The sequence below is a fragment of the Salvia miltiorrhiza genome, chromosome 5 (genome assembly GCF_028751815.1).
Source record: "Salvia miltiorrhiza cultivar Shanhuang (shh) chromosome 5, IMPLAD_Smil_shh, whole genome shotgun sequence".
NCBI lineage: Eukaryota > Viridiplantae > Streptophyta > Magnoliopsida > Lamiales > Lamiaceae > Salvia > Salvia miltiorrhiza.
The window spans coordinates 6,954,927-6,979,592 of NC_080391.1; the positions used below are offsets into that span (position 1 = coordinate 6,954,927).

General features: G+C 35.0%; 3 protein-coding genes and 1 long non-coding RNA gene across 4 annotated transcripts; 1 reads left to right on the forward strand and 3 right to left on the reverse strand.

Annotated features, from left to right (window-relative positions):
* The first annotated feature begins 8,870 nt into the window (after positions 1-8,870).
* Positions 8,871-14,308, forward strand: LOC130985591 (calmodulin-binding protein 60 C-like). Its single transcript, XM_057908656.1, has 8 exons — positions 8,871-9,359; positions 10,514-10,589; positions 10,917-10,975; positions 11,173-11,666; positions 11,767-11,927; positions 12,008-12,211; positions 12,652-12,883; positions 13,214-14,308. Exons 1-8 carry the CDS (start codon positions 9,250-9,252, stop codon positions 13,759-13,761), a joined length of 1,884 nt encoding a protein of 627 aa, XP_057764639.1. The 5' UTR covers positions 8,871-9,249; the 3' UTR covers positions 13,762-14,308.
* A 549-nt stretch (positions 14,309-14,857) lies between these two features.
* Positions 14,858-18,252, reverse strand: LOC130985592 (uncharacterized). The gene is made up of 7 exons (XM_057908657.1): positions 17,850-18,252; positions 17,600-17,661; positions 16,922-17,043; positions 16,671-16,813; positions 15,632-15,779; positions 15,388-15,547; positions 14,858-15,307 (listed from the first exon to the last, which is right to left on the reverse strand). Exons 2-7 carry the CDS (start codon positions 17,610-17,612, stop codon positions 15,216-15,218), a joined length of 678 nt encoding a protein of 225 aa, XP_057764640.1. The 5' UTR covers positions 17,613-17,661; positions 17,850-18,252; the 3' UTR covers positions 14,858-15,215.
* A 960-nt stretch (positions 18,253-19,212) lies between these two features.
* LOC130985593 (uncharacterized) lies at positions 19,213-19,806 on the reverse strand. The gene is made up of 2 exons (XR_009089027.1): positions 19,718-19,806; positions 19,213-19,447 (listed from the first exon to the last, which is right to left on the reverse strand). It is a non-coding gene; the product is annotated as an uncharacterized LOC130985593 (long non-coding RNA).
* Positions 19,807-20,987: 1,181 nt separating this feature from the next.
* Positions 20,988-23,565, reverse strand: LOC130985594 (uncharacterized). The gene is made up of 7 exons (XM_057908658.1): positions 23,265-23,565; positions 23,015-23,076; positions 22,336-22,457; positions 22,085-22,227; positions 21,617-21,764; positions 21,373-21,532; positions 20,988-21,292 (listed from the first exon to the last, which is right to left on the reverse strand). The coding sequence occupies exons 2-7, from the start codon at positions 23,025-23,027 to the stop codon at positions 21,201-21,203; spliced, it is 678 nt and encodes a 225-aa protein (XP_057764641.1). The 5' UTR covers positions 23,028-23,076; positions 23,265-23,565; the 3' UTR covers positions 20,988-21,200.
* Between the last annotated feature and the right edge of the window lie 1,101 nt (positions 23,566-24,666).

Consider the following 24,666-nt stretch of genomic DNA (forward strand, 5'->3'; position numbering starts at 1 on the left):
TAAGATTTGAACAAGAAATGGTTTATTTCCCAACTCGAAAAATAGAGCCCATTCTCCTATTTCTATTTTCCTAATACTGAAATCATTGCAAAATTATTATTCCTAAGTAAGCACTTAAAACAGATTGAATATTATATAAAGCTATTAAAAAAACGAGGACATAGTACCTAGAGTACATCATTTTCAGGACATGTTACACAATGCGATGTCGTTCTTCCAGCTTCACTACTTGAAGCTTTAGATTGTTTAAGTGATTGCAAAATTCTTGCTCTCTTCATACCTTCGACAACTTTGGGCCCTGACGACATCTAATTTATTATAAAAATTAGAACAACAATAATAGAAGACTTAGCCCTACCAACACCAAATCATAATTAAATGAATTGTTGTAATAAAATGTGGGTATGTTGGAACCAGAATATGAACAATTCCCTAAGTTTGAATGTTTAATTAAGAAGAAACCTAATTGGGAGTAGAAAATTATACATGCATATGATGATTAAATAAAATAAAAAATATTCACACGAAATGCAAACCACCAATTTCTAACAAACTACATATCAAGATCATCATCGCTGTATTCAATTAGGTGTTGAGACTCTTCATCTTCATTGTTGCTTACACAATCAGAGTTAGTCCCGCCATCCTCTTGAGCTAAACTTTTCCAACATTCTAGTTCAACTTCTTTATTCACATCATCTTTATTACTATCATTCATAATCTTATGGAATATAAGCTCATATGCTACAATGGATTCTAGATAATCTCTAACGAGCTTTTCTGAAACAAATTCATTTTCACATACTCTAGTCGTCCCACAATTTAGTATTCATTTGAGAATGACACAAATTTTAATAAAGTAGTTGAATGTGTTGTAAGTGGAATAATGGTCTCACTCTTATGAGAGTGTTAAAATGATTAAAGTGGAGTAAGGGGTCCATATTTTTTAAGGTTGTGTGGAGTATTTTTACTAAAAGGATACTAAATTGGGCGACAAACTAAAATAGAAATACGAATACTAAATTGTGGAACGGATGGAGTACTTCACGAAGTACACCATCAGATTCGAAGTCCTGGAACAGGTTTGGTGAGTGAGAAAAAATAATATTACCATCTTCAAATTGTTGTGGTAAAAGATCCCATAAATGTCTATGTTGTACTCTTTGCACTAATTGTCAATTGTTCCATGTTTTATATCCATTAACATAGAAAACTTTGTTTCACATTGATAGGCAACACAACGAATCTTCTATATACCACATTAACCCCCCATTAATGTTTGTTTATCTACTTGATTTGTTTTCTTGTTCCTTGTATCAAACCAACCGCAATCAAATATTTAGAGATCTCAAAATCGGCCCGGCCTGATGGGCTGGTCCGACTCACCCTGGTTTGGAGGCGGGCTGGGCTTGAAAAATAGAGCCCAAAAAAATTCGGCCTAAAAAGCTCGAGGTTTTTTGCCTGTCGGGCTTACTGGGTTTTGAGCTTTTAAGTCCGGGGTTTTCGGGCTTTTTGGCCCACCCATTTATCTATTATATATATATATTGGTTATATTTATATACATTAAAAAAATCTTAAAAATACTAAATTAACTAAATGAAATGCATATGGACACGTGCAAAAAACTATTATAGGCATAAATGATAGCATGAAATTTAAAGATCTCAAGTTTCTTCTTATTTTTTTTTTTCACGTTGAGATTGTTTTTGTTGTATATGAAAATTGTAGCTGTCCTAATAAAAATTAAATAGAAAGCATCTCACTCACGTAAACTTTATTATGTAACTAAAATAATATTGTGTTTTTACCTATGTTACAAATGTGACGCAAACAGAAATTTGAGTTGTTTTTCTGAAATTAAGATATAAGAGCCCCCAAAATTTATTGATTTAAATTTGAGTTAATTTTTTTAATTTAAATTAATTTTTTTTTTTGATCGGTCAAAGTCATGTTAGATGTTAGTAGTTAGTTCCTCATCCACTCCAAGAACCACCTTATCTCTCCATTCACCAAACTCCACCTTATATCTCCAATCACCAATTCGTTCCCACGAGGGATCGAACCCGGGTCACTTCACTTCACTTAAATTAATTTTCATTATTTTTGTAATAAAAAAATGAGATTTAAAAAAAATTATGGGCCGATTTGGCCCGACCGCCCGATGGCCTGAGAAGGGCTAGGCTGGGCCTAAAATTTTGCAGCTCGATCTAATTTTGGGTCGGGCCAACCCGACCCGACCCGATAAAATTTAAAGCCCGATGGGTTCGGGTCGGGTTGGCCCAACCCGTACCGTTTGACACCTCTATTGGTTAATAATGAGTTTACGGGTATGAATAAAGCGGATTATGAAAATATATTGTTTTCTAAAAAAATGTGTATTAGTATAATTTATAAAAGTGGTCGAATCGAATCGTGATAACTAAACGAAAATAGTCATGGGGGTTGTATCCAAAGTAGGTGTCGTGTTTGTCCCACTCGTGCTGCCAAAAGCTCTCATTGTTCCGAGAGCGGGTTGCAATGTTCTTAAAGCCGATCACATTCGGCCAAAAAGCGTCCATATCTAGACGTAGTTGGCCACTGATTTGCGTCTAATAAATTAAATAAAACTCATTAGAAAAATTTAATTATAATTTATATCATAAAGTTAAAAGTTAGAATTATTACCACATCATATCTAGGCAGTCCTTGCTGCCGCATATGCCGTTGGACCGCATCCAGAATCTGCGGCCATAATCTGTATATGGTATAACGATGTGTCGCGGAGCTCCGTTGCAGACACAATACCATCCTCCAGCCATCCACTGAATCAAAACTTATGAGTAATTGCGTTTTAATATATATATATTGTTAAAATAAGTATGTAAAATATACCAAAAACTGGTTGAGGTGGTCCGCCTTGCACCGAAGGTGGTCTCACGGGAGAGTGTTGGAACTGATGTGGATGAGACAAAAAAGCTCCAACTGGTAGAAATGGGGGTTGTGGGTGGACTTGGGGCTGAGCTCGTCCCACTAGAGGAAGTGGGAATGGAGGTAGAGGCTGAGCTTGTCCCATTAGAGAAAGTGGGAACGGACCAGTAACTTACTCAGGACAATTTAACAAAAAAATAAGTCATTATTAGTAACTTATAATTAGATATGTCAAAATCCACCCGGCCCGATGGGCTGGCCCGACTCACTCGGGTTTGGAGGCGGGCTGGGCTTGAAAAAATTGAGCCCCAAAAAAAAATCGGGCCTAAAAAGCCCGGGATTTTTGGCCCGACAGGCTGACCGATTTTCGTGCTTTTAAGCCTGGGGTTTTCGGCCTTTTTGGATATATATATATATATATATATATATATATTTATATAAATTAAAAAAACCTTAAAATGCTAAATGAACTAAATGAAATGCATATGGACACGAGCAAAAAAATATTATAGGCACAAATGATAGCATGAAATTTAAAAATCTCAAGTTTATTCTTATTCTTTTTTTTTTACGTTGAGAATCTCTTTGTTGTTTATGAAAGTTGGAGTTGTCCTATTAAAAATTAAATAGAAATCATCCAACTCACGTAAACTTTATTATGTAACTAACATAATGTTGTGTTTTTCTCATTAATCATGGACCTATGTTACAAATGTGACACAAAGACAAATTTGAGTTGTTTTTCTTGAAATTAAGATATAAGGGCCCCCAAAATTTATTGATTTAAATTTGAGTTAATCTTTTTAATTTAAATTAATTTTCATTATTTTTGTGATAAAAAAATGAGACTTAAAAAAATTATGGGCCGGTTTGGGTCGACCGCCCGATGGCCCGAGAAGGGGTGGACTGGGCTTAGAATTTTGCAGCCCGATATAATTTTGGGTCGGCCCGGCCCGACATGGTAAAATTTAAAGCCCGGTGGGTTCAGACAGGGCTGGCCTGACCCGTACCGTTTGACACCTCTAGAAATAGTATCACTCTACAAGTACAAAGATATACCAACTCCACAACTCTACTTAGAAGCCCAAAAAATTCCATCACATTGTTGTTATAATTGTTAGACCGTTGTAATTCAAGTCCCAACCTGTTTTCACAACGTCCTTACCAAGTACTGAACTAGAAACTGAAACCAAAAGTGAAAAGAAGAAGAACATAGCAGAACAGGAAAAACACACACAAAGTGTTTGACAAAATGTCAGAACAAAAAAATAACAGAGAAAAAGAAGAGACGCTGCGCCGTGGAGGATCCACTGCCCTGAAAACGATTTAGGTCGACAAAAGAGTGCTAGTCCTACACGCCGATCGTTACCCAAGGTTAACACAACAATTGAGTTAAGTATGCACACCCTACTTCACTCAATTTGGAGACATGAGAAAATAGTGCTCAGCAAAAAGAAGAAGGCCACAAATGAAAAAAACTGAAATCTGTCACATTCTCAATTAGAAAAGCAGGAGATAAATAATCACAGCCAAGGAGACGTGTTCCCGTTCCAGAGAAAGCGAAAAACCGAAAACATAACAAAGACGTTGAGCACACGACGAGCCATAACTAATTCCTACTGAGCTAGGGCTCAAAAGAAATAAAAGGAATTAATGAGGCTTTTAAGTAGCATCCCAGCCCAAGAGAAATAGACTAACACATAAAGAATAAGAAGAAAAAAGGCCTCAAGGTCTAACCATTTCCAACAATAATTTCAATTCCTTCTACAATCAATCCACTATTTTGTGTATTGTGGTATTGATCGCGATCTTTTGTATGAAAATGAACTTCATTCACCATGCAATCAGTGTAACATTTTGTATCAAGTCTAAAATGTCCATTTGCTAGAGCCCACAATCCTTCTGTAACATCATAAACTTTTATACTCAGCAACTTATTGATCTACATTAAATAAGTCATGTTAGTTCAAACATGATATTGTTTCTCTTAAATAGTAGCATCTCGCAGTGGCGTATCCAGGATCTGTTATTAGGGGGGACGAAATATATTGAAATACGACGTTCTGTTAGTTAATTTTTATATCCAAGTAGAATCTTAATGAGTTTAGAATTAGAATCAGTCACTTAATAGAGTAAATAGTTCTTCGCAATGTCATTAATTAAATGACAAGAACATTAAAAGCATATAAAGACTTACTTCTATGCATTTTTTTTTTGAAAAACTGTTTTATCTTCTAAAAAGATAAACTAATTTCATTATTAATAGTTCATAATTTACTTTAACTCGAGGATTGACTCAAATTCAATATTAAAAATTAACTTATTAGAAAAGAAAATAAGACAAAAATAAAACAAACTTAACAAACTAATAGAACAAATAACTGTAAATTGTTAAATAATTAACATGGATATTATAATTATTAAATTACTAAGTATATTATATTTTTTCTTATATATATATATATATATATATATTAAAAAAATATTGGGGGGTACAGTTGTAAGATGAATAAGATGAAGGAAATTCTTACATGTTTCTTTAACCACTGTGAGATTTTTACAATTGCATAAGATGGATTTTAAACATATCTTACTTCAAATATAATTCCACCTCTTTACAATTGCATAAGATGGACTGATAAGCCTTCTCTAATTCTTGATTTGAGAATGATGGCCCAGACATCATAACTTTACTCTTATCATGTCCAAATGGACGCGCCTCATTGAGAAAATTGAAAGATTTTCTACTCTCCACATTGGGGGCCATCATAATTCCTAGTTCGTTGATTAAATCTAGTTTTAATGCCATGAGATACATCAACATAAAATTCAAGATTTCTTTGGCGATAGATGCTTCTGCTATTGAACCTTCAGGATGAGTTTTATTGCATACCGATCTTTTAAGACAACCTAAGTTCCTAAAAAACATAAAATGATAAATAAAAAATTATAACATGTTGCAAAAATTGTAAAATTAGTTAAATGAAAAAGAGGGGGAAAAAAATCTAACCTTTAAATTGGATACATCCAACGAGGACGTACATGTCCTACAATCAAAGCCACTCGAGGCAAGTGGACAACCAGATGTACCATAGCAGTGAAGAATGCATGTGGGAATATCTTTTCCAACTTACATAATATCAAAGGAACATTTTTGTCTAATCGTTCTTTTACTCTCAATGTCTTAGAACACAATTCTCTAAAAAATTGACCAAACTCACAAAGAGCATCATTTACTTATTTGTTTAAAGAGCCACGTATTCCAGTAGGAATGAGTCGTTGAAGAAGAATATGACAGTCATATGACTTCATACCAGTAAACTTTTTCCCATTTACACATCTAGAAATCTCTGCAGCATAACCATCAAGGATCTTGATAGATTTTAGAGACTCCAATAACTTTTTCTTTTCCAGTAGATAATAATGTGTAACATGCCACTGGCTTTACATGCTTGTTATCAGTTCCACTTAATCTCACGTGCAACTCTTCTCTAATATCCCAATCACACAAATTTTCACATGTTTTTTAATATCTTTTACTTTTTCATTATGGTTAAGTAGTGTCCTTATTATATTGTCACATATATTTTTTCAATGTGCATGACGTTAAGATAATGTCTGATTGATAAGTGACACCAATACGACAACTCAAAGAAAATACTACTTTTATTCACCCAATTTGCTTGATCACTTTGATTGTCATTTTGTTTTCTTTTTCTGATTCAAAGTTGGATGTTTTCCCGGCTTACTAAATTTATCAACAAACTATATCCAAGACATCACATCATTACCAAACAAATCTTTGGGCCTCAACCTATGTTCATCCTTACCATTAAAAGATGTTATATTCTTGCGCTATGAATATTCTTGGGGTAAAAACAATGATGCCCTATAAAGTCAGTTTTTTTTTTTACCTTAATTCTGATCGAGTTTGGTTCAAACAACAAGAACAAGCCAATTTACCCATTGTTACCTATCTCGAAAGTGAACCATATACATGACAGTCACTAATTGTCCACATAAATACAACTTGCATGTGAAAAGTTTCATTACTACAATAATCATATGTTTGAAGACATATGTCCCATAAATCTTTCAAATCGTCAAATAATGGTCTAAGATATACGTCAATATCCTTTCCTGAAGAATGTTGACCCGGAATAAGCAATGTCAACATAAGAAATTCTTCTTTCATGAACATAAAAGCTGGTAAATTATAAGCAATAAGTATGACGGGCCACATGCTATATGAGTTGCCTAAGTTCGACCAAAGGGGTAAAATCATAAGTAGCTAGACTTAATTTCACATTCCTAAGATCTTGAGCGGATTGTAGAATTTTTTTTTTAATCAAAGTGCTTCCATGCTTGATAATCAACTAGATGTCTCATAACACCTTCTTCCACATTTCGTTTATCTTTGTGCCATCTCATATTTGACGTTGTTTTACCAAACGTCTATGTAACTTTCGTTTTAATGGGAAGTGTCTTAAAATTTTATGAGGAATTTTTCTACCCTTGCCCTTAATAAACTTCCATCTTGGTTCATACTGGATATTTTTCTTCATTCTCATTCTCCTTGTAAAACAATGTGCAATCATTTTCACAAACTTTTATTTCTTGATAACCTTTCCATCTTATCTAAAGTCTTTTTAGCGCCATAAAATGAAGATGGAAGTGTAGGTAGCACATCAAAGCTTTTCGTTGGTCCAATTTTTATCCATGAGTTAGTACCTACAAGCATAACATAGCATTTCATTGGAAAACTATCATGTATCCAAAACACAAACAATTATGTGTATGTATCTAACAACTCAAAAACAAACATCAAACCTGAGAACACGTAATAACATCAATCTACAAGTGAATATTTATAATCATTTATCTCCTAAAAAGGATTAGTAAATGGGGCACTTTTACACGCTAGGTCGTATGTTGTGCATTAGATAAAATTGACTTAATGCAGTCTTATACGTTAGGTTATGCATCATGTAAATGTGCATTAGTTAATTTTTCTTATAAAAAAATTGTTATATCTAAATAAAGGAAAAACACACTCACACTCTAGCCTTCTAGGTGACTCGAACCTTCGATCTATTGGTTGAAGGAGAAGCGTTTTACCAACAGACTGCTCTTCATCGTCGCATTAGAGCATCCACAGTGGTGAGCCAACCTTGGCTCTTAAAAGTAGTTCTCACCACTTTTTAGCCAACACTCCACATTGGAGAGCCAACCTCTTAGCTCTTAAAGTTTGATTTTTAATTTGTATTTAATTTTAATGTTTGTTTTCAATTAATTTTAACACTATATCTAATAATATAAATTTCATTAAAATTAAAAATTAATCCTACATTGATTGAAATTGAAATTGCATTACAATAAAATAAAGTCATAAATTACTTCAATTTAAAAAAGCATAAAAGAAAACTACTATCTATTGGAGATAGTTGCGTTTCTTGATATCTTCCACCAATTTCAAGTGGTGAGTCAACTCATTGGGTTTCATTTCGGAGGTGTCCTAACCCGAGATGATGCCGTCCGCGAGGAGAGGTCGCGCTGGGCTTGGGAGAAAATTCACAAAAAAATATGAAATAAACAAGAAGAAGAATGAGAATTGTATGTGAAAGTAAATAGAAGATGAATCAATTTATAGATGTTCAATAATACATGTAGAAGAAAAAAAAATTGAAGCCAAGAAAAATTGTGATTGGGGTGGTGCATCACACGCGCCCAATCAATCCATCGTCTGCGCCATGCACGGAGCGGAGGGATTCGACATTTGGGGGGGCCGGGCCGGCGCGGACGCCGTCCACTGTGGGTGCCCTTAGTTAAATTGACATAATACACTCTCACATACTAACCAATAAAATGATAATAATGAGTATTAATTTATTTTTCTTTATCTTAAAATTAGTATATTCCATTTTGCGTATTATATGAAAATTGGACAAAGAGTGCCAATAGCACAAATGGCCAATAAAAGTATAAAACTATTCCAAGCCATCATAATAGAAAAGTTGAAAATAATTTATCCCTCTAAGCTGTAGGAAGTTGCTGAGATGCTTCGTTGAAACCCCCAAGAAACCTCTCTCTCAGTTCCCGGCACTTTCAATTTTTTTTCCCGCTTTCCGCTCCTTTTATTCCCCTTTTTCACTGTCGGAATCTTTCCACGTTCACTCAATTTCACTCCAAAAATACAGTTAACTTTCATGACAAAATTATCGGAATTGGATCAGATCAGATCTGTATTAAGAAACTGCATTATTTTTTCCTGAATTAATTAGTATTTTGGGAGCCGTGCCTTCCTTTTTTCAGAATTTTAAAAATAAGGAAACTGTTGAAAGATGCAGAGGCAGTATATGGAAGCAGCGAGCGCTATGGCGGCGAGAGAGAAGCGGAGTTTGGATCCGAGCGAGGAAGGTCAACCGGATAGGAAACGACCCGCTCTAGCTAGGTATTTTAATACGATTCGAGCTCATGGTTTGCGTAGATGATTAGAGATATCAGATATTCTACATTATGTGTATTTTCTGTGTGCATTATTGCCATTGGAAAGCACTAGTAGCTCATGCAGACGTACAGTGCGCTTGAATTCTTAAAAAATTATGGTGAGATTCAGCTGGGGAGGGGAAGATTCAGACGAGTTTGACTTTTTTTTTTTGTTTTGTTTTTTTTTTTTTTTTTTTTGTTGCGGGGGTTGGTGGTTTTTGCTTTTTGGGGTTAAACTAGTTTTTTTGCGCCTGCTTGTATTTGCTACTTGTATTGGATATCTGTGACTTGCGTTAAATGGGGATGATCAGACATGATTACTACTATTACTATATTTTATTTTATTTTTCTGAAATCGCTTTTTGTGATGTGAATTGAATTAGACTATGTTGATTTTGTGTAATTGATACTGGTGCTGCAAAGCGGATTCTTATTTAGTAACAAAAAAACAAAGACTTGGCAGTTAGTTTTTAGAAAAAACTACTCCTACCATGTATATGTCCATGAAAATACTTGGACCGTTTTGTTGGAGTGGTTTTAGGAATTACATGATGCCTTTCCATGTATATCAGTATATTTCATGTGAAAAGTACTCCAACCGTTATGTGTGATTGAGTTAAGTAGGAATAATGCAACAATCCGTCATAGAAGTTAGCTCAATATGCAAGATTATGATCCATTTAATGCACCTTATTTAGACTAGTTGCAATAGTAAGACCGATTGCAACTTTAATAGAAGCTAGTAAAGACAACATCTACAACTACAACACACAACATACATAGTCAGATTGGCATACTTGATGTGCATGATTGTGCTCTGTTTCCTGATGTCTTTAATTTAACAAAGTTGTAATACTGAGAGTGAACAGATTGCAACATTAGTTGATTTTGCATTGTCTGTAGTAAATTCAGTTCAGTGTGCTCTTTATGCTAAGACAATAACTCATATTAAACTACAGTGCTCTCATCTTGCATACATGTGGAGATTTGCTATCCCTTTGAAGCAATGCAATAATGTTACTACATTTTCTAATCCTTTTAAACAATATAATAATGTTATTGCATTTTTAACTTGGCTTGGCTAGGCACTTTGTAATATATGATTCATGAATAATGCAGTGTTATTGTGGAGGCTCTTAAAGTGGACAGTCTACAGAAGCTGTGCTCATCATTGGAACCAATTCTTCGTAGAGTGGTAAGATTAGTCTATCTATTTTGGTAAATTGTTTCTATTATGGATACTCATCCATTATTTTTTTTTTTGAGGCCTTGAGGGGTACCAATACTTGAGGCCCATTATAGTAGGTATTTTGATTCTATCTGTACTTAGTAAATAGACTGCAATATATAATATTGCTGAGGTCAATTTTTTAGTTATTTGACTAAAGTTGCTTGATACATGTGTGATATGGTATTGCATAGTTCATCTATTAGTGGTGCTTAACTTGCTTTACATACTGCTTATCTCGGATGATAATCTGTGGTTTGTAATTTATGAATGGAATGACATTTTGACAACCAGGTTAGTGAAGAGGTAGAGCGTGCCTTGGCAAAACTGGGCCCTGCCAAATTAAATGGAAGGTATGATGACACTATGACTTAAAATTTTCTTTAGCTGATGGCCAGTGTTCTGTTTTTTGTATGATTGATGGTTTGCTAGCATTAATTCAAGTAATTTAGTTGGAATACTTCTTATGCTTGTTTAGTTGAATATAGAACCTTTTGTTTCGTGCTGGCTAAGTTCATACATTAAATAGATTTCCACCTTCAACATGCAGGGTTTCTCCAAAAAGAATTGAGGGCCCTGATGGCAGAAATTTGCAGCTTCAGTTCAGGTCCAAGCTGTCACTGCCTCTATTTACGGGAGGGAAAGTGGAGGGAGAGCAGGGTACTGCGATCCATATTGTGTTGCTAGATGCAAATACAGGCCATTTATTGACATCAGGTCCAGAGTCTTCTGTCAAATTAGATGTTGTTGTGCTTGAAGGTGATTTCAACAATGAGGATGATGATGACTGGAGTCAGGAAACATTTGAGTCTCATATAGTAAAAGAGCGAGAGGGAAAGCGGCCACTGCTTACTGGAGATTTGCAAGTGACCTTAAAGCAAGGTGTTGGTACCATCGGGGAGCTGACATTCACTGACAACTCCAGTTGGATTCGGAGCAGAAAATTTAGGCTTGGTCTGAAAGTTGCCTCTGGTATCTGTGAAGGCATTCGAATCCGAGAAGCCAAAACAGATGCCTTCACTGTCAAGGATCACAGAGGAGAATGTAAGCTTATTTTTGGTTAATGCACATTTGCTCTCGCATCATGCTCATCCACAAGATGTTAAACTTTGTATTTTTGTTTTATTTGGTTTAACATTTGTAGTATACAAGAAACATTATCCGCCTGCACTTAATGATGAAGTTTGGAGATTGGAGAAGATTGGTAAAGATGGATCGTTTCATAAGAGGCTGAATAAAGCTGGAATATGCACTGTGGAAGACTTCTTGCGACTTGTAGTGAGAGATCCGCAGAAACTTCGACACGTGGGATATCTTTTTCCCTTGCGTTTCCTTCATATACTCCTTCCTGCATGCTCATAATGGGTACTCTTTAACCATTTCAGATACTAGGAAGTGGAATGTCAAATAAGATGTGGGATGTCCTCGAACAACACTCGAAGACATGCGTCTTGGGTGGAAAACTCTATGTTTACTATCCTGATGAGCCAAGAAATGTGGGAATCATATTCAATGATATCTATGAGTTGAGTGGTCTGATTGCCGGTGGACAGTATCATTCAGTTGATTCCCTTTCTGACAATCAGAAGGTCAGTGATTTCAAAGTAGTAATGTTACTCACTGGACTATGTATTGGAAAATGTTACCACTCTCTTTAGTAAAGGACTAAAATTTCTCCATACCAGAATTTGATGGTATCATAAGTTTGGTTGCCTTGCCACAGTAGAGCCTAGATCAAGATGCAGTTAGTTTGCAAGCAGTTTTTATTTTGATTGTTATTAGAAAGAATTGGTATGGCCAGTCAACAATTTTGTATGTTAATTCTTCATAAACAGGTACTGGATGATTGATAGCTACCATAGTTTACTATGTATAATATATCTGATGTTCCTCTCTATTCTGGGCCTCTGTTACTCGATGGAAGTTGAAATGTGGAAGAGTCTGATTAAGTGGTCCCAGTAAAGAATTTGCGGCAAGAAATTTGATTCTTCTAGTTGAACAGGGAGCTTATGTACGTTTTTCATGGCAGGTCTTTGTTGATACATTGGTGAAAAAGGCATATGACAACTGGACGCATGTCATAGAATATGATGGCAAATCTTTTCTGGGTTTCGATCAAAATAAAAGTCCAGATGCTCAAAATGATCAAAGGATACAATCACAATATCAGCCCAACTCTTTTGATCAGCTTACTCTACCTACTCTCCCAGCATCTGTTCCTGCTGAACATAGTCCTATGACCCCAGGACTGACTATTAGAGGTAACCGAAAAAACGGCTTAATGAAAAATAGTATGCTTGAGTATCACAGCGTATTAGGGATAATTCTTTTTTTTGTTAATGTATTAAAGAGCGGTGGGTGTTTCTTTCTTGTGATGGGACTGAGAGGATTTCCTCTCTATTTCATTGATTTCTTTCTGAATGACAGTGTTTCCTTCTCTTGGCACGTTCGACGTCAGTTGTTTAATTACACCATGAACTGTGAAATGTTGCTTTTGGAGCTGTTTATTTTCTAGCTATTCTAAATATGCCTCCACAGGTTCTGCTTTTATGACTTCTGCTCACAGTGGTCTGCTTTTGTTTGTTCACCAGCTCATCACGAAAATGTTGGAAGTCAATTTCCTACACAACCGCAAAATATGAATCTCAATGTTTCTATACAGTTGGAGAGCCCTTCATATCCTCCTAACCAGCTCATCAGTACGGTGCAACAATCTCAGCCATCTGGAAATAATAACATGCTCGCTCTTGGTCCACCACTCTCAACCTCTCCTAGTTTCCCTACCAGTGTCACATCAAATCTTACTTCTTATAGGGCTCTAGAGGATATCCCTGAGGATGAAATTCGTGTACGAAGTCATGAAATGCTTGAAAATGAAGATATGCAGCATCTACTGCGCATGTTTAGTATGGGTGGGAATGGTCATGCTTCTTTCAACGCCAACGAGCAAAGTTTTCCATGCTTAGGTTACAACCCATTCTCTCCTCCAAGCTTCAGTTTTGGTGAGGACCGTACACGTTCATCTGGAAAAGCTGTTGTTGGGTGGCTCAAACTTAAAGCGGCTCTTAGATGGGGAATTTTCATAAGAAAGAAAGCTGCTGAGAGAAGGGCGCAACTTGTGGAGTTGGACGACTACTAGATGCTAATCTTTCACTTTCTCGCCACGTCTAGAGTTCATCCACCTTATATGCTGGTTCAATATCTGTGCCCCATCTGAGGGCAAAGGGTTGTTGTGCAATCTCAAGTCCGAGTGTACCATATTGCGCGGACTTGATAACACGTGTGAAGCTCTGTGGTTGTTCAACTTGTTTGTATTCTTCCTGCAGAGCGTTCGCTCAATAACCTCAAGTCACATGGGCGGTGGGTGCCAAGTACAAAAGGTATAACGCCCTAACTTCATGGGATAGCTTAAAAGGTTGACAGAATCAAGAAACTACCGCAAAAGCTGGAGGATTGGCAAATTCAAAGGCAGCCTTTTTTCCTCGTAGAAGATGTCTTAACATTGTAAGAGCTCCGCTCCTTTCCCGAATAACAGCCTTCGTGGCATGGGAAATATCGAGTGTAGAGCTCAAACACATAGCTCCTAACAGTGTGATCTTATGTTGTAAAGCATTTTAATTTTGATTTTCATGTATTATTTGTATTCCGAATTTCAAGCCTATAAAACTATCACCATTTTCCTTTTATAGAGCAGGAAAATTCACATTCCAGTTCTAGAATTGTGAAGGTTGGTAATGGCTTGCTGCAATTTTATCTATTAATTTCCTCCTGAATCTTATGAAGACAATTTGAAAGTTTGGCCCTTTAAATTAGAAAGCAGTGAAGAATGATGAAATCAGGTAACAAGAACATGCCCACATACACTGGCCTGTTCGATTCACATGCCTTTCTTCTCTTTTTTTTTTTTTTTTTTTTTTGATCGGTCAAAGTCATGTTAGATGTTAGTAATTAGTTCTCCATCCACTCCAAGAACCACCTTATCTCTCTCATTCACCAAAATCCACCTTATATCTCCAATCTCCAAATTCGCTCCCAAGAGGGATCGAACCCGGGTCACTTCACTTAAGTGAGGATCCGGTGGCCAGTGGCCAGTGAAGAATGATGAAATCAGGTAACATGAACATGCCCACATACACTGGCCTGTTCGATTCACATGCCTTTCTTCTCTTATACCAAAAACATATAAAAGTGATCCACAATGTATAGGTTTTGCTAACAGCAGCGGACACAAAAAGTTTGAAAGAAGTAGAAGATGTTCAACAAACCCAACCGACTCGCAGTTTTTGTTCTAGTTGGTAACACAAGTTAAAATAATGAATTACAATTCCTTATGTACTAAAATTTTACACTTACTGTCTCCACGCCATCGATACCCCAACGAGAATCGAAATAGATATCTGATCAGCATTCGTAAAAACAAAATCTGAACAATGTAGAACTCCTTATTCAGTTATTCCATCAAAAAAACAAAAAATGTTACAATCCATCTCCCAATTAAGGAAATGAAACAGGTCGCGGGATTCTCTTCATATTTGTAGCGTTATGTATTCCATTTGGAACAACACACAATGCTGATATGGAAATAATGCTGGCTCACATAAAATCATAGTCATCATAACCATCGTAACCATCAACCACCACATCATCATCTGGCTTGCCAACATGCAGTTGTTTCTTCTTTCCAACTGTAAGCAATAGATAACTTGTCACAAAACTTGCAACTATAATTCGCTATAATGTAGCATGCAACTGAGAAATAACAAACCTGTCTTCTTTTTGCTAGCATTGGCTTCTTTTTCAGCTTTTATCTTTTCATTTGCAATTGCAGTAATGGATGAAGCAACATCTTTGACATCCGCACCTTTCAAAGATGTCAATGACAATCTCATTACAGACTTCAGCAACCCAATATAGTGATAGCTTTTCTGTAATAAAGAAAATAGATAGGTCACAGTTCTATAACAACAAATGCCAAAATGAACAGCTATAGTGATGCAAATATCACGAACCTCATATGGACGAAGTTTATGAGAGATCATTTCCGCATATTCCAGGAAATCACTCTCACTGTTCGGAATAAAATTATCCAGTGTCTTTTCATCACCCTTCTTGGCAAACAATTCTGCAGTAGACTTAAAATCGGCTTCTTCTACAAGCCTGTAGAAACGAAGCACATGTATTAATATATGTTAGTTACTAAAGTTAATGGAAGATAGAATTTGCAGTATAATAAAACTGTGACTGCAGGTAATGGAAGTTCAATGACTGGATTCTTTCGGAGTTGAATATAATTCCTGAGTTCAGTGATGTAAACCACCCCAACCCCCACAACTGCAAGAACTAGAAATACAAACTCTAGTTTGAAATGTGTGCATAAATTGAATGACCAAAAGTATCGCTATTCACTTCAATTTTAATTTGCTATAGCCCAAGCAATGTTTTAAAAATCGTTTGAGGCGTAGGAACTGAGGCGCGCCTTAGTTCCAATCCTTGGAAAACCGCATCTGAGGCGGCGCCTCAGTTGATTGAATAGAAATCTGCGCCTCAATTAACTGAGGCGATCTGAGGCGGTGCATAGGAATCTGTTCGCTTGAGGAGTAAGCCTCAATTAAAATCTGATTTTTCAGCCCAATTTGAATGGGCTCTATATATTTTAACCTAATTACTTATGGGCTTTATTAATTTAGGCCCAATTTATAGTAAAGCCCTACATATTAATTAATAACCTAATAGTCTAATATACATATGCTAAGACAAAGAGTCACGTAAACACTACAACAAGAGTCAGAACGTCAGCTTCATCTCTTCACTACAACTCGCCAGTGTCCTATAGTAAAGCCCTACATATTATGAACTTATTATATTTATGAACTTATAATTTTTCTTAAAGGCTTACGCCTTGAATCGGTTCCTACGCCTCGGTTCGAATCGGTTCCTACGCCTCATGGTACTATAAGAAAACGCCTCGGTTCCCGATTTAGTTTTTTAAAACATTGAGCCCAAGAATGAAGACAGTCCGAATATTTTAAATGCAGAGCATAAGCCCACCTCTGCTGGCGGAGTTTTTCTTCTATAGGATCTAAAGGCGCCTCTTTTGTGGCTTGAACAGCTTTCACCTTCTTTTCTTCTGTTTTTGCTGCTGTCTTTTGAATGGACTTTTCAGGAGGTGGCAGTGGCTCAGCTTTGGGTTCCTGACCACATAAATTTGGAGAATGATAAGATTACCTAAGCTACTCAAACAACCCTAACTAATAAGAAAATTAAGAGCAGCAATGTAACCAAATAGTTCTTAGGCATACCTTTGTAGGCTCCTCTTCATCTTCCCAAGAATCCTTGACATCGTCATCGTCCAAATCCTCATCCTCCCAATTGCTCTTCAGTATCTCCTTTTTGCTCAGGATATCTGGAACAGGCTCATCTTCTGAAACACCAAAAGATCATCCATTAAGATATTGGAAAAGTAACGAAGCAAACCAAGTTACATTCATTACTCTACAAAATAAAGAAGATGAGCAATCACGGGAGATCTAACGATGCCCAAGAGGTTTAGATCCTCAACTGAATATTTGGTTATCCTCCAATGAATACAGAGATAAGGGGATTTTGCTAATGATGAAACTAGCACAATTAATCCAAAAGGAGAATTATTCATCTCATTTGGTAAAGAGATGATCGGAGGCCAAAATCATAAATGGTAAGTTATCAATAAAATAGCTTACAGAAAGCAAGAATGTGAGCCAATCTGACAGTGGTTCAGTTAGAGCACAACCTAGAGTCCTAGATAACCTCAAATTCAGTTAAATTGTTTCTACAAAAATAAACCAATTATATACAAGCCAAAGCCGCCGGTCAAATGGGGCAGTTCCGTAAGAGAAACGAGTTGAAGAAATCATGAACGAAGAAAATAAAATTCAACAACAGCAATCTGAAAATCAAATAGGGCAATTGAATAAAGAAAAATAGATATGAAAAAATACCCCAATCCTCCATATAGTTTCGCCTCTTCTGAACTCAAAATACTTCAAGTTTCGATAACTCCCTGAATTGGGGAGAAAGAAAATAATTATGAGTTTCTAGATAACAGATCAATTTTTAGAATACAGCGAGCCAATTACTTCACAATCATATCAATCCACAGAAAAACCATTAATCCAATCAATAAATTGAAGAAAAAACATAGAAAAATAAATTATTAGAGCTCTGTTCCTTGAAAAATAAAGACCGAACCTTAATGGAAACAGCAGAAGCACGAAATTATAGTCCAAAAATTGGTGAGAGAAAACACTCCAACAGAAAGCTATCTAATCTATGGTGGCACGGCGACGAGAAAGCGCAAGAGAGAGGGAGAGAGAGAGAAGCTGGTGCAGTTATTACTAGGGTTACTGTGTTTTTCTCTTATTTTTTGCAAGCCAAAGGGCGGTGGTTTATGCCTTTTATTTGTTTTTTCTGTGTTCCGATTGAATATGTAACATAAGTGTGGTTTTAGGGAGGTTTGTAAGTGTAAATGGTAAGCTGTGTGCCTGAATTTGTAAACTAGTACGCCCACCCGTGCGATGCATCGAAAGCATCGAAACTGAACGATATATTTAAATAAATAAATATAAATATTAAAAAAAATTAAAATGATGGATTCATGTCCTAATTAGAAAGAATAGATGCAACATAAATATTATTTTTAATTATATCCAAGTCAGATCACCCTTTTATTTCATTGAAAAATTCTCTACAACTTTGTTTACAAAATGATTTTGTATACCTCCATTTAATCAAACGTCTGTGTTCGTATTTATATTGAGTATTTTATATCAATCATTGTACACTATAACAAATGATGTTTTATTTTATTCTTTTTGTAGAATTTCAAATTGAGATTTGCTAAATTATAACAAAATAAAACATCTAATTAGATAAAAATCAGTATTGAAATAACGAAAAATAACAAAATAAAGAAATCTATATATAAAAATAAATAAGTAAAATAAAGAGAAAAAAAATCAAATTAAAGAAATAAGAGAGGATTTTTATTTTTATTTTTATTATTTTAAGGCGTGTTCTGATTATTTTTATATCAAATTAAATAATTGTTTGTAATCTTTAAAATGATATGTATATTAATTATTTTTATATTATACATATTTCATAAAACAAATCAAACAAAATTGAATAGAAGTACAAAGAGAATAAGACAAATGATAGAAAAGACACTAATGAAAAATTATTTACATATAACTCTTATTCTAAAATCGACAAATGATAGAAAAGACACTAATGAAAAAAGGCAAAAAACTGCGAAAATAGATAATATAAAAGAAAACAGAGAATAAAAAATGGAAAAAGAACAAAGTTGTAGTCTTGTAGAGATGACCATTCAACGAAGTAGAACATTCATCCAGACTTCATCAAGCTAAAAAGAAGAAAAAAGAAAGGAAAAAATCGATTGTTGCTGAAAACAATTGAAAAAAAGAATGCAAGAAGACTAATAATAATAAAAAAAAGCATATATTCATCTTGACTTCATCAATATAAAAATAGAGAAAGAAATGGAAAAGGAGAACATGAAGATTAATAGAAAGAAGAAGAAGAGGAAGAAGAAGAAGAAGCGCAATAAGCTTAATGATTAAACAAAGAGAAAAACAGAGCAATAACATAAACGAATGCGAGATTCTTTTTCCTCCGCAAAGAAAGAAACATAGCATAAATAAACAAATCGAAAACACTATGCATAACCTACTTTTAACTTTTAAGTAAGGTGACAAAACAGTTGTTGCTGGTTTTATAAATGAAGATGGATCACCCTTGGGTTTCTCTAAATCAGCCACCCATTCCTGCAAAATGAGAGGAATATCACATACAATATGTGCAGACCAAAGGGAAGTTAGCAGAAACCATGTACCAAAAATTAATCGAATTCACAAATTAGACCATTTACAATGTACAGGCCAATAGACCAGAGTCATTATCTGGAGTGAAGAGGTCCATCCATTAAAGAGTATTACAGAACATAATATAACAGTAAGATAGAGACAGATAAATGCACCATAGGAAATATCAATTAGCTGAAGTTTCGGGAGAATGGAGAATGTCCTCAGGAATACCTTGTTTGCCATAGAAGCTTTCAACCTTCTTAATCCTTCTGATCCACCTCTTGGAGATGAGGCCCAAGAGGGCTCCCCAGCAAGATTGATAACTCGAAGGTGGTTTTCCACCGTTCTAAGATCAAATAATGAAATGGAGTCAATGAAAACAAGATATTGAAGAGCAATATTGTGACACCCAAATCCAACTTAATTTTTAAATGAAAACGCACGCGGAAAATCAGGGCTATAAATAAATATTTTATGTGAAAATAAAGAAATAAATATTTTATTTAAAATACTTTACTCAAAATAACTTCTTTAGTTAAAGCTAAATACAAAATATTTGATTCGTCATTCGACCTTCCACGCGCCTCTAGAAACCTGAAAATGTTAAATATGGGATAGACATACAGAGTACACTCAGTGTGGGAATATGCAATAATTGTCCACGTTAATAAAATGGTCAACACATACGCATTGCACTGTATTCTTCCTGCAGAGCGTTCGCTCAATAACCTCAAGTCACATGGGCGGTGGGTGCCAAGTACAAAAGGTATAACGCCCTAACTTCATGGGATAGCTTAAAAGGTTGACAGAATCACATAAACTACCGCAAAAGCTGGAGGATTGGCAAATTCAAAGGCAGCCTTTTTTCCTCGTAGAAGGTGTCTCTTAACATTGTAAGAGCTCCGCTCCTTTCCCGAATAACAGCCTTCGTGGCATGGGAAATATCGAGTGTAGAGCTCAAACATATAGATAGCTCCTAACAGTGTGATCTTATGTTGTAAAGCATTTTAATTTTGATTTTCATGTATTATTTGTATTCCGAATTTCAAGCCTATAAAACTATCACCATTTTCCTTTTATAGAGCAGGAAAATTCACATTCCAGTTCTAGAATTGTGAAGGTTGGTAATGGCTTGGTGCAATTTTATCTTTTAATTTCCTCCTGAATCTTATGAAGACAATTTGAAAGTTTGGCCCTTTAAATTAGAAAGCAGTGAAGAATGATGAAATCAGGTATCAAGAACATGCCCACATACACTGGCCTGTTCGATTCACATGCCTTTCTTCTCTTATACCAAAAACATATAAAAGTGATCCACAATGTATAGGTTTTGCTAACAGCAGCGGACACAAAAAGTTTGAAAGAAGTAGAAGATGCTCAACAAACCCAACCGACTCGCAGTTTTTGTTCTAGTTGGTAACACAAGTTAAAATAATGAATTACAATTCCTTATGTACTAAAATTTTACACTTACTATCTCCACGCCATCGATACCCCAACGAGAATCGAAATAGATATCTGATCAGCATTCGTAAAAACAAAATCTGAACAATGTAGAACTCCTTATTCAGTTATTCCATCAAAAAAACAAAAAATGTTACAATCCATCTCCCAATTAAGGAAATGAAACAGGTCGCGGGATTCTCTTCATATTTGTAGCGTTATGTATTCCATTTGGAACAACACACAATGCTGATATGGAAATAATGCTGACTCACATAAAATCATAGTCATCATAACCATCGTAACCATCAACCACCACATCATCATCTGGCTTGCCCACATGCAGTTGTTTCTTCTTTCCAACTGTAAGCAATAGATAACTTGTCACAAAACTTGTAACTATAATTCGCTATAATGTAGCATGCAACTGAGAAATAACAAACCTGTCTTCTTTTTGCTAGCATTGGCTTCTTTTTCAGCTTTTATCTTTTCATTTGCAATTGCAGTAATGGATGAAGCAATTTCTTTGGCATCCGCACCTTTCAAAGATGTCAATGACAATCTCATTACAGACTTCAGCAACCCAATATAGTGATAGCTTTTCTGTAATAAAGAAAATAGATAGGTCACAGTTCTATAACAACAAATGCCAAAATGAACAGCTATAGTGATGCAAATATCACGAACCTCATATGGACGAAGTTTATGAGAGATCATTTCCGCATATTCCAGGAAATCACTCTCACTGTTCGGAATAAAATTATCCAGTGTCTTTTCATCACCCTTCTTGGCAAACAATTCTGCAGTAGACTTAAAATCGGCTTCTTCTACAAGCCTGTAGAAACGAAGCACATGTATTAATAGATGTTAGTTACTAAAGTTAATGGAAGATAGAATTTGCAGTATAATAAAACTGTGACTGCAGGTAATGGAAGTTCAATGACTGGATTCTTTCGGAGTTGAATATAATTCCTGAGTTCAATGATGTAAACCACACCAACCCCCACAACTGCAAGAACTAGAAATACAAACTCTAGTTTGAAATGTGTGCATAAATTGAATGACCAAATGTATTGCTATTCACTTCAATTTTAATTTGCTATAGCCCAAGAATGAAGACAGTCAGAATATTTTAAATGCAGAGCATAAGCCCACCTCTGCTGGCGGAGTTTTTCTTCTATAGGATCTAAAGGCACCTCTTTCGTGGCTTGAACAGCTTTCACCTTCTTTTCTTCTGTTTTTGCTGCTGTCTTTTGAATGGACTTTTCGGGAGGTGGCAGTGGCTCAGCTTTAGGTTCCTGACCACATAAATTTGGACAATGATAAGATTACCTAAGCTACTCAAAGAACCCTAACTAATAAGAAAATTAAGAGCAGCAATGTAACCAAATAGTTCTTAGGCATACCTTCGTAGGCTCCTCTTCATCTTCCCAAGAATCCTTGACATCGTCATCGTCCAAATCCTCATCCTCCCAATTGCTCTTCAGTATCTCCTTTTTGCTCAGGATATCTGGAACAGGCTCATCTTCTAAAACACCAAAGGATCATCCATTAAGATATTGGAAAAGTAACGAAGCAAACCAAGTTACATTCATTACTCCACAAAATAAAGAAGATGAGCTATCACGGGAGATCTAACCATGCCCAAGAGGTTTAGATCCTCAACCGAATATTTGGTTATCCTCCCATGAATACAGAGATAAGGGGATTTCGCTAATGATGAAACTAGCACAATTAATCCAAAAGGAGAATTATTCATCTCATTTGGTAAAGAGATGATCGGAGGCCAAAATCATAAATGGTAAGTTATCAATAAAATAGCTTACAGAAAGCAAGAATGTGAGCCAATCTGACAGTGGTTCAGTTAGAGCACAACCTAGAGTCCTAGATAACCTCAAATTCAGTTAAATTGTTTCTAAAAAAATAAACCAATTATATACAAGCCAAAGCCGCCGGTCAAATGGGGCAGTTCCGTAAGAGAAACGAGTTGAAGAAATCATGAACGAAGAAAATAAAATTCAACAACAGCAATCTGAAAATCAAATAGGGCAATTGAATAAAGAAAAATAGATATGAAAAAAATACCCCAATCCTCCATGTAGTTTCGCCTCTTCTGAACTCAAAATACTTCAAGTTTCGATAACTCCCTGAATTGGGGAGAAAGAAAATAATTATGAGTTTCTAGATAACAGATCAATTTTTAGAATACAGCGAGCCAATTACTTCACAATCATATCAATCCACAGAAAAACCATTAATCCAATCAATAAATTGAAGAAAAAACATAGAAAAATAAATTATTAGAGCACTGTTCCTTGAAAAATAAAGACCGAACCTTAATGGAAACAGCAGAAGCACGAAATTACAGTCCAAAAATTGGTGAGAGAAAACACTCCAACAGAAAGCTATCTAATCTATGGTGGCACGGCGACGAGAAAGCGCAAGAGAGAGGGAGAGAAGCTGGTGCAGTTATTACTAGGGTTACTGTGTATGTCTCTTATTTTTTGCAACCCAAAGGGCGGTGGTTTATGCCTCTTATTTGTTTTTTCTGTGTTCCGATCGAATATGTAACAAAGTGTGGTTTTAGGTGAGGTTTGTAAGTGTAAATGGTAAGCTGTGTGCCTGAATTTGTAAATTTATTGCTTTTTCCATTTTTATCCGACTCATTAAATAAAATATTACAGACAATGCAAATAATTTAGCATTTCTTCGGGAAAAGATATATACCGTTTTTAATTGTTTTTGTTTACAAGAACAAAAGTGATTATAGCTTTATACGATCTTATTCCATCTAATTACCTCAATATTTATGCATTAGATCTACATTGCACTAATATGTTGTACTCTACGTCTCAACAATAATGTCTAAAAAAAATAAAGCACGCATATTAAAAAAATGTAGATAAAATAAATGAGAAAATAGATGGAAAAAATAGTGAAAAAATAAAAAAGATAAAGTAAATGAGTAAAGAGATAGAAAGAGTAAATAAAATTACTACTATTTATTTTTCTTTTTGAATTGAGATATTATAAATGAGATGACTAAGAAGAAAATTTGAGACGTTATTACTGAGACGGGGGCATATTTGTTTTAACAACAAACTAGCGTGTCATAATCCAAATTCAACGTAGAATTACTAAAGAATTACTTTATATTGTAAGCCCATAAAAAATACTCCAGTTCATTTTGGGATGTTCACAAAAAATAATTTTTTCTTTTACTTTTGGAAAATTTCTATCACTTGGTGAACCATTTTTTTCACTCACAACATAATTAATTATCATTATTAACACTATTTTTTATGTGAGACACTTTCTCCACTCACAATAAACTTAACAATTTTTATTAAAATTCGTGACATCTCCGTCTAGGACTATTTTATAAGAACGGATGGAGTATTATGTAACATTTGACAACTATTATGCTTTCATGTATAAAATAGTATAACTGTGTAATTATATATCAATGTGTTACAAGGTTTTCTACGTGTTATATGCTTATAGCCTACCCAATGTGTTTTCATGGAGTTATTAATATTAAATTCAAGTAAAAATGAATATTAAAATTAGAAAGAATTTAAATTATATTATTTTATTTATATTTTAATTGGCGTAGACTTATAAAATTCAATATATATTATTTTTTAAAAAATATATACAAAATATATCATCTTATTTAAATTTTGAAATAGTGAAGTCACGTAAATAATTAATGTGAGATTCAAAACTACACATTG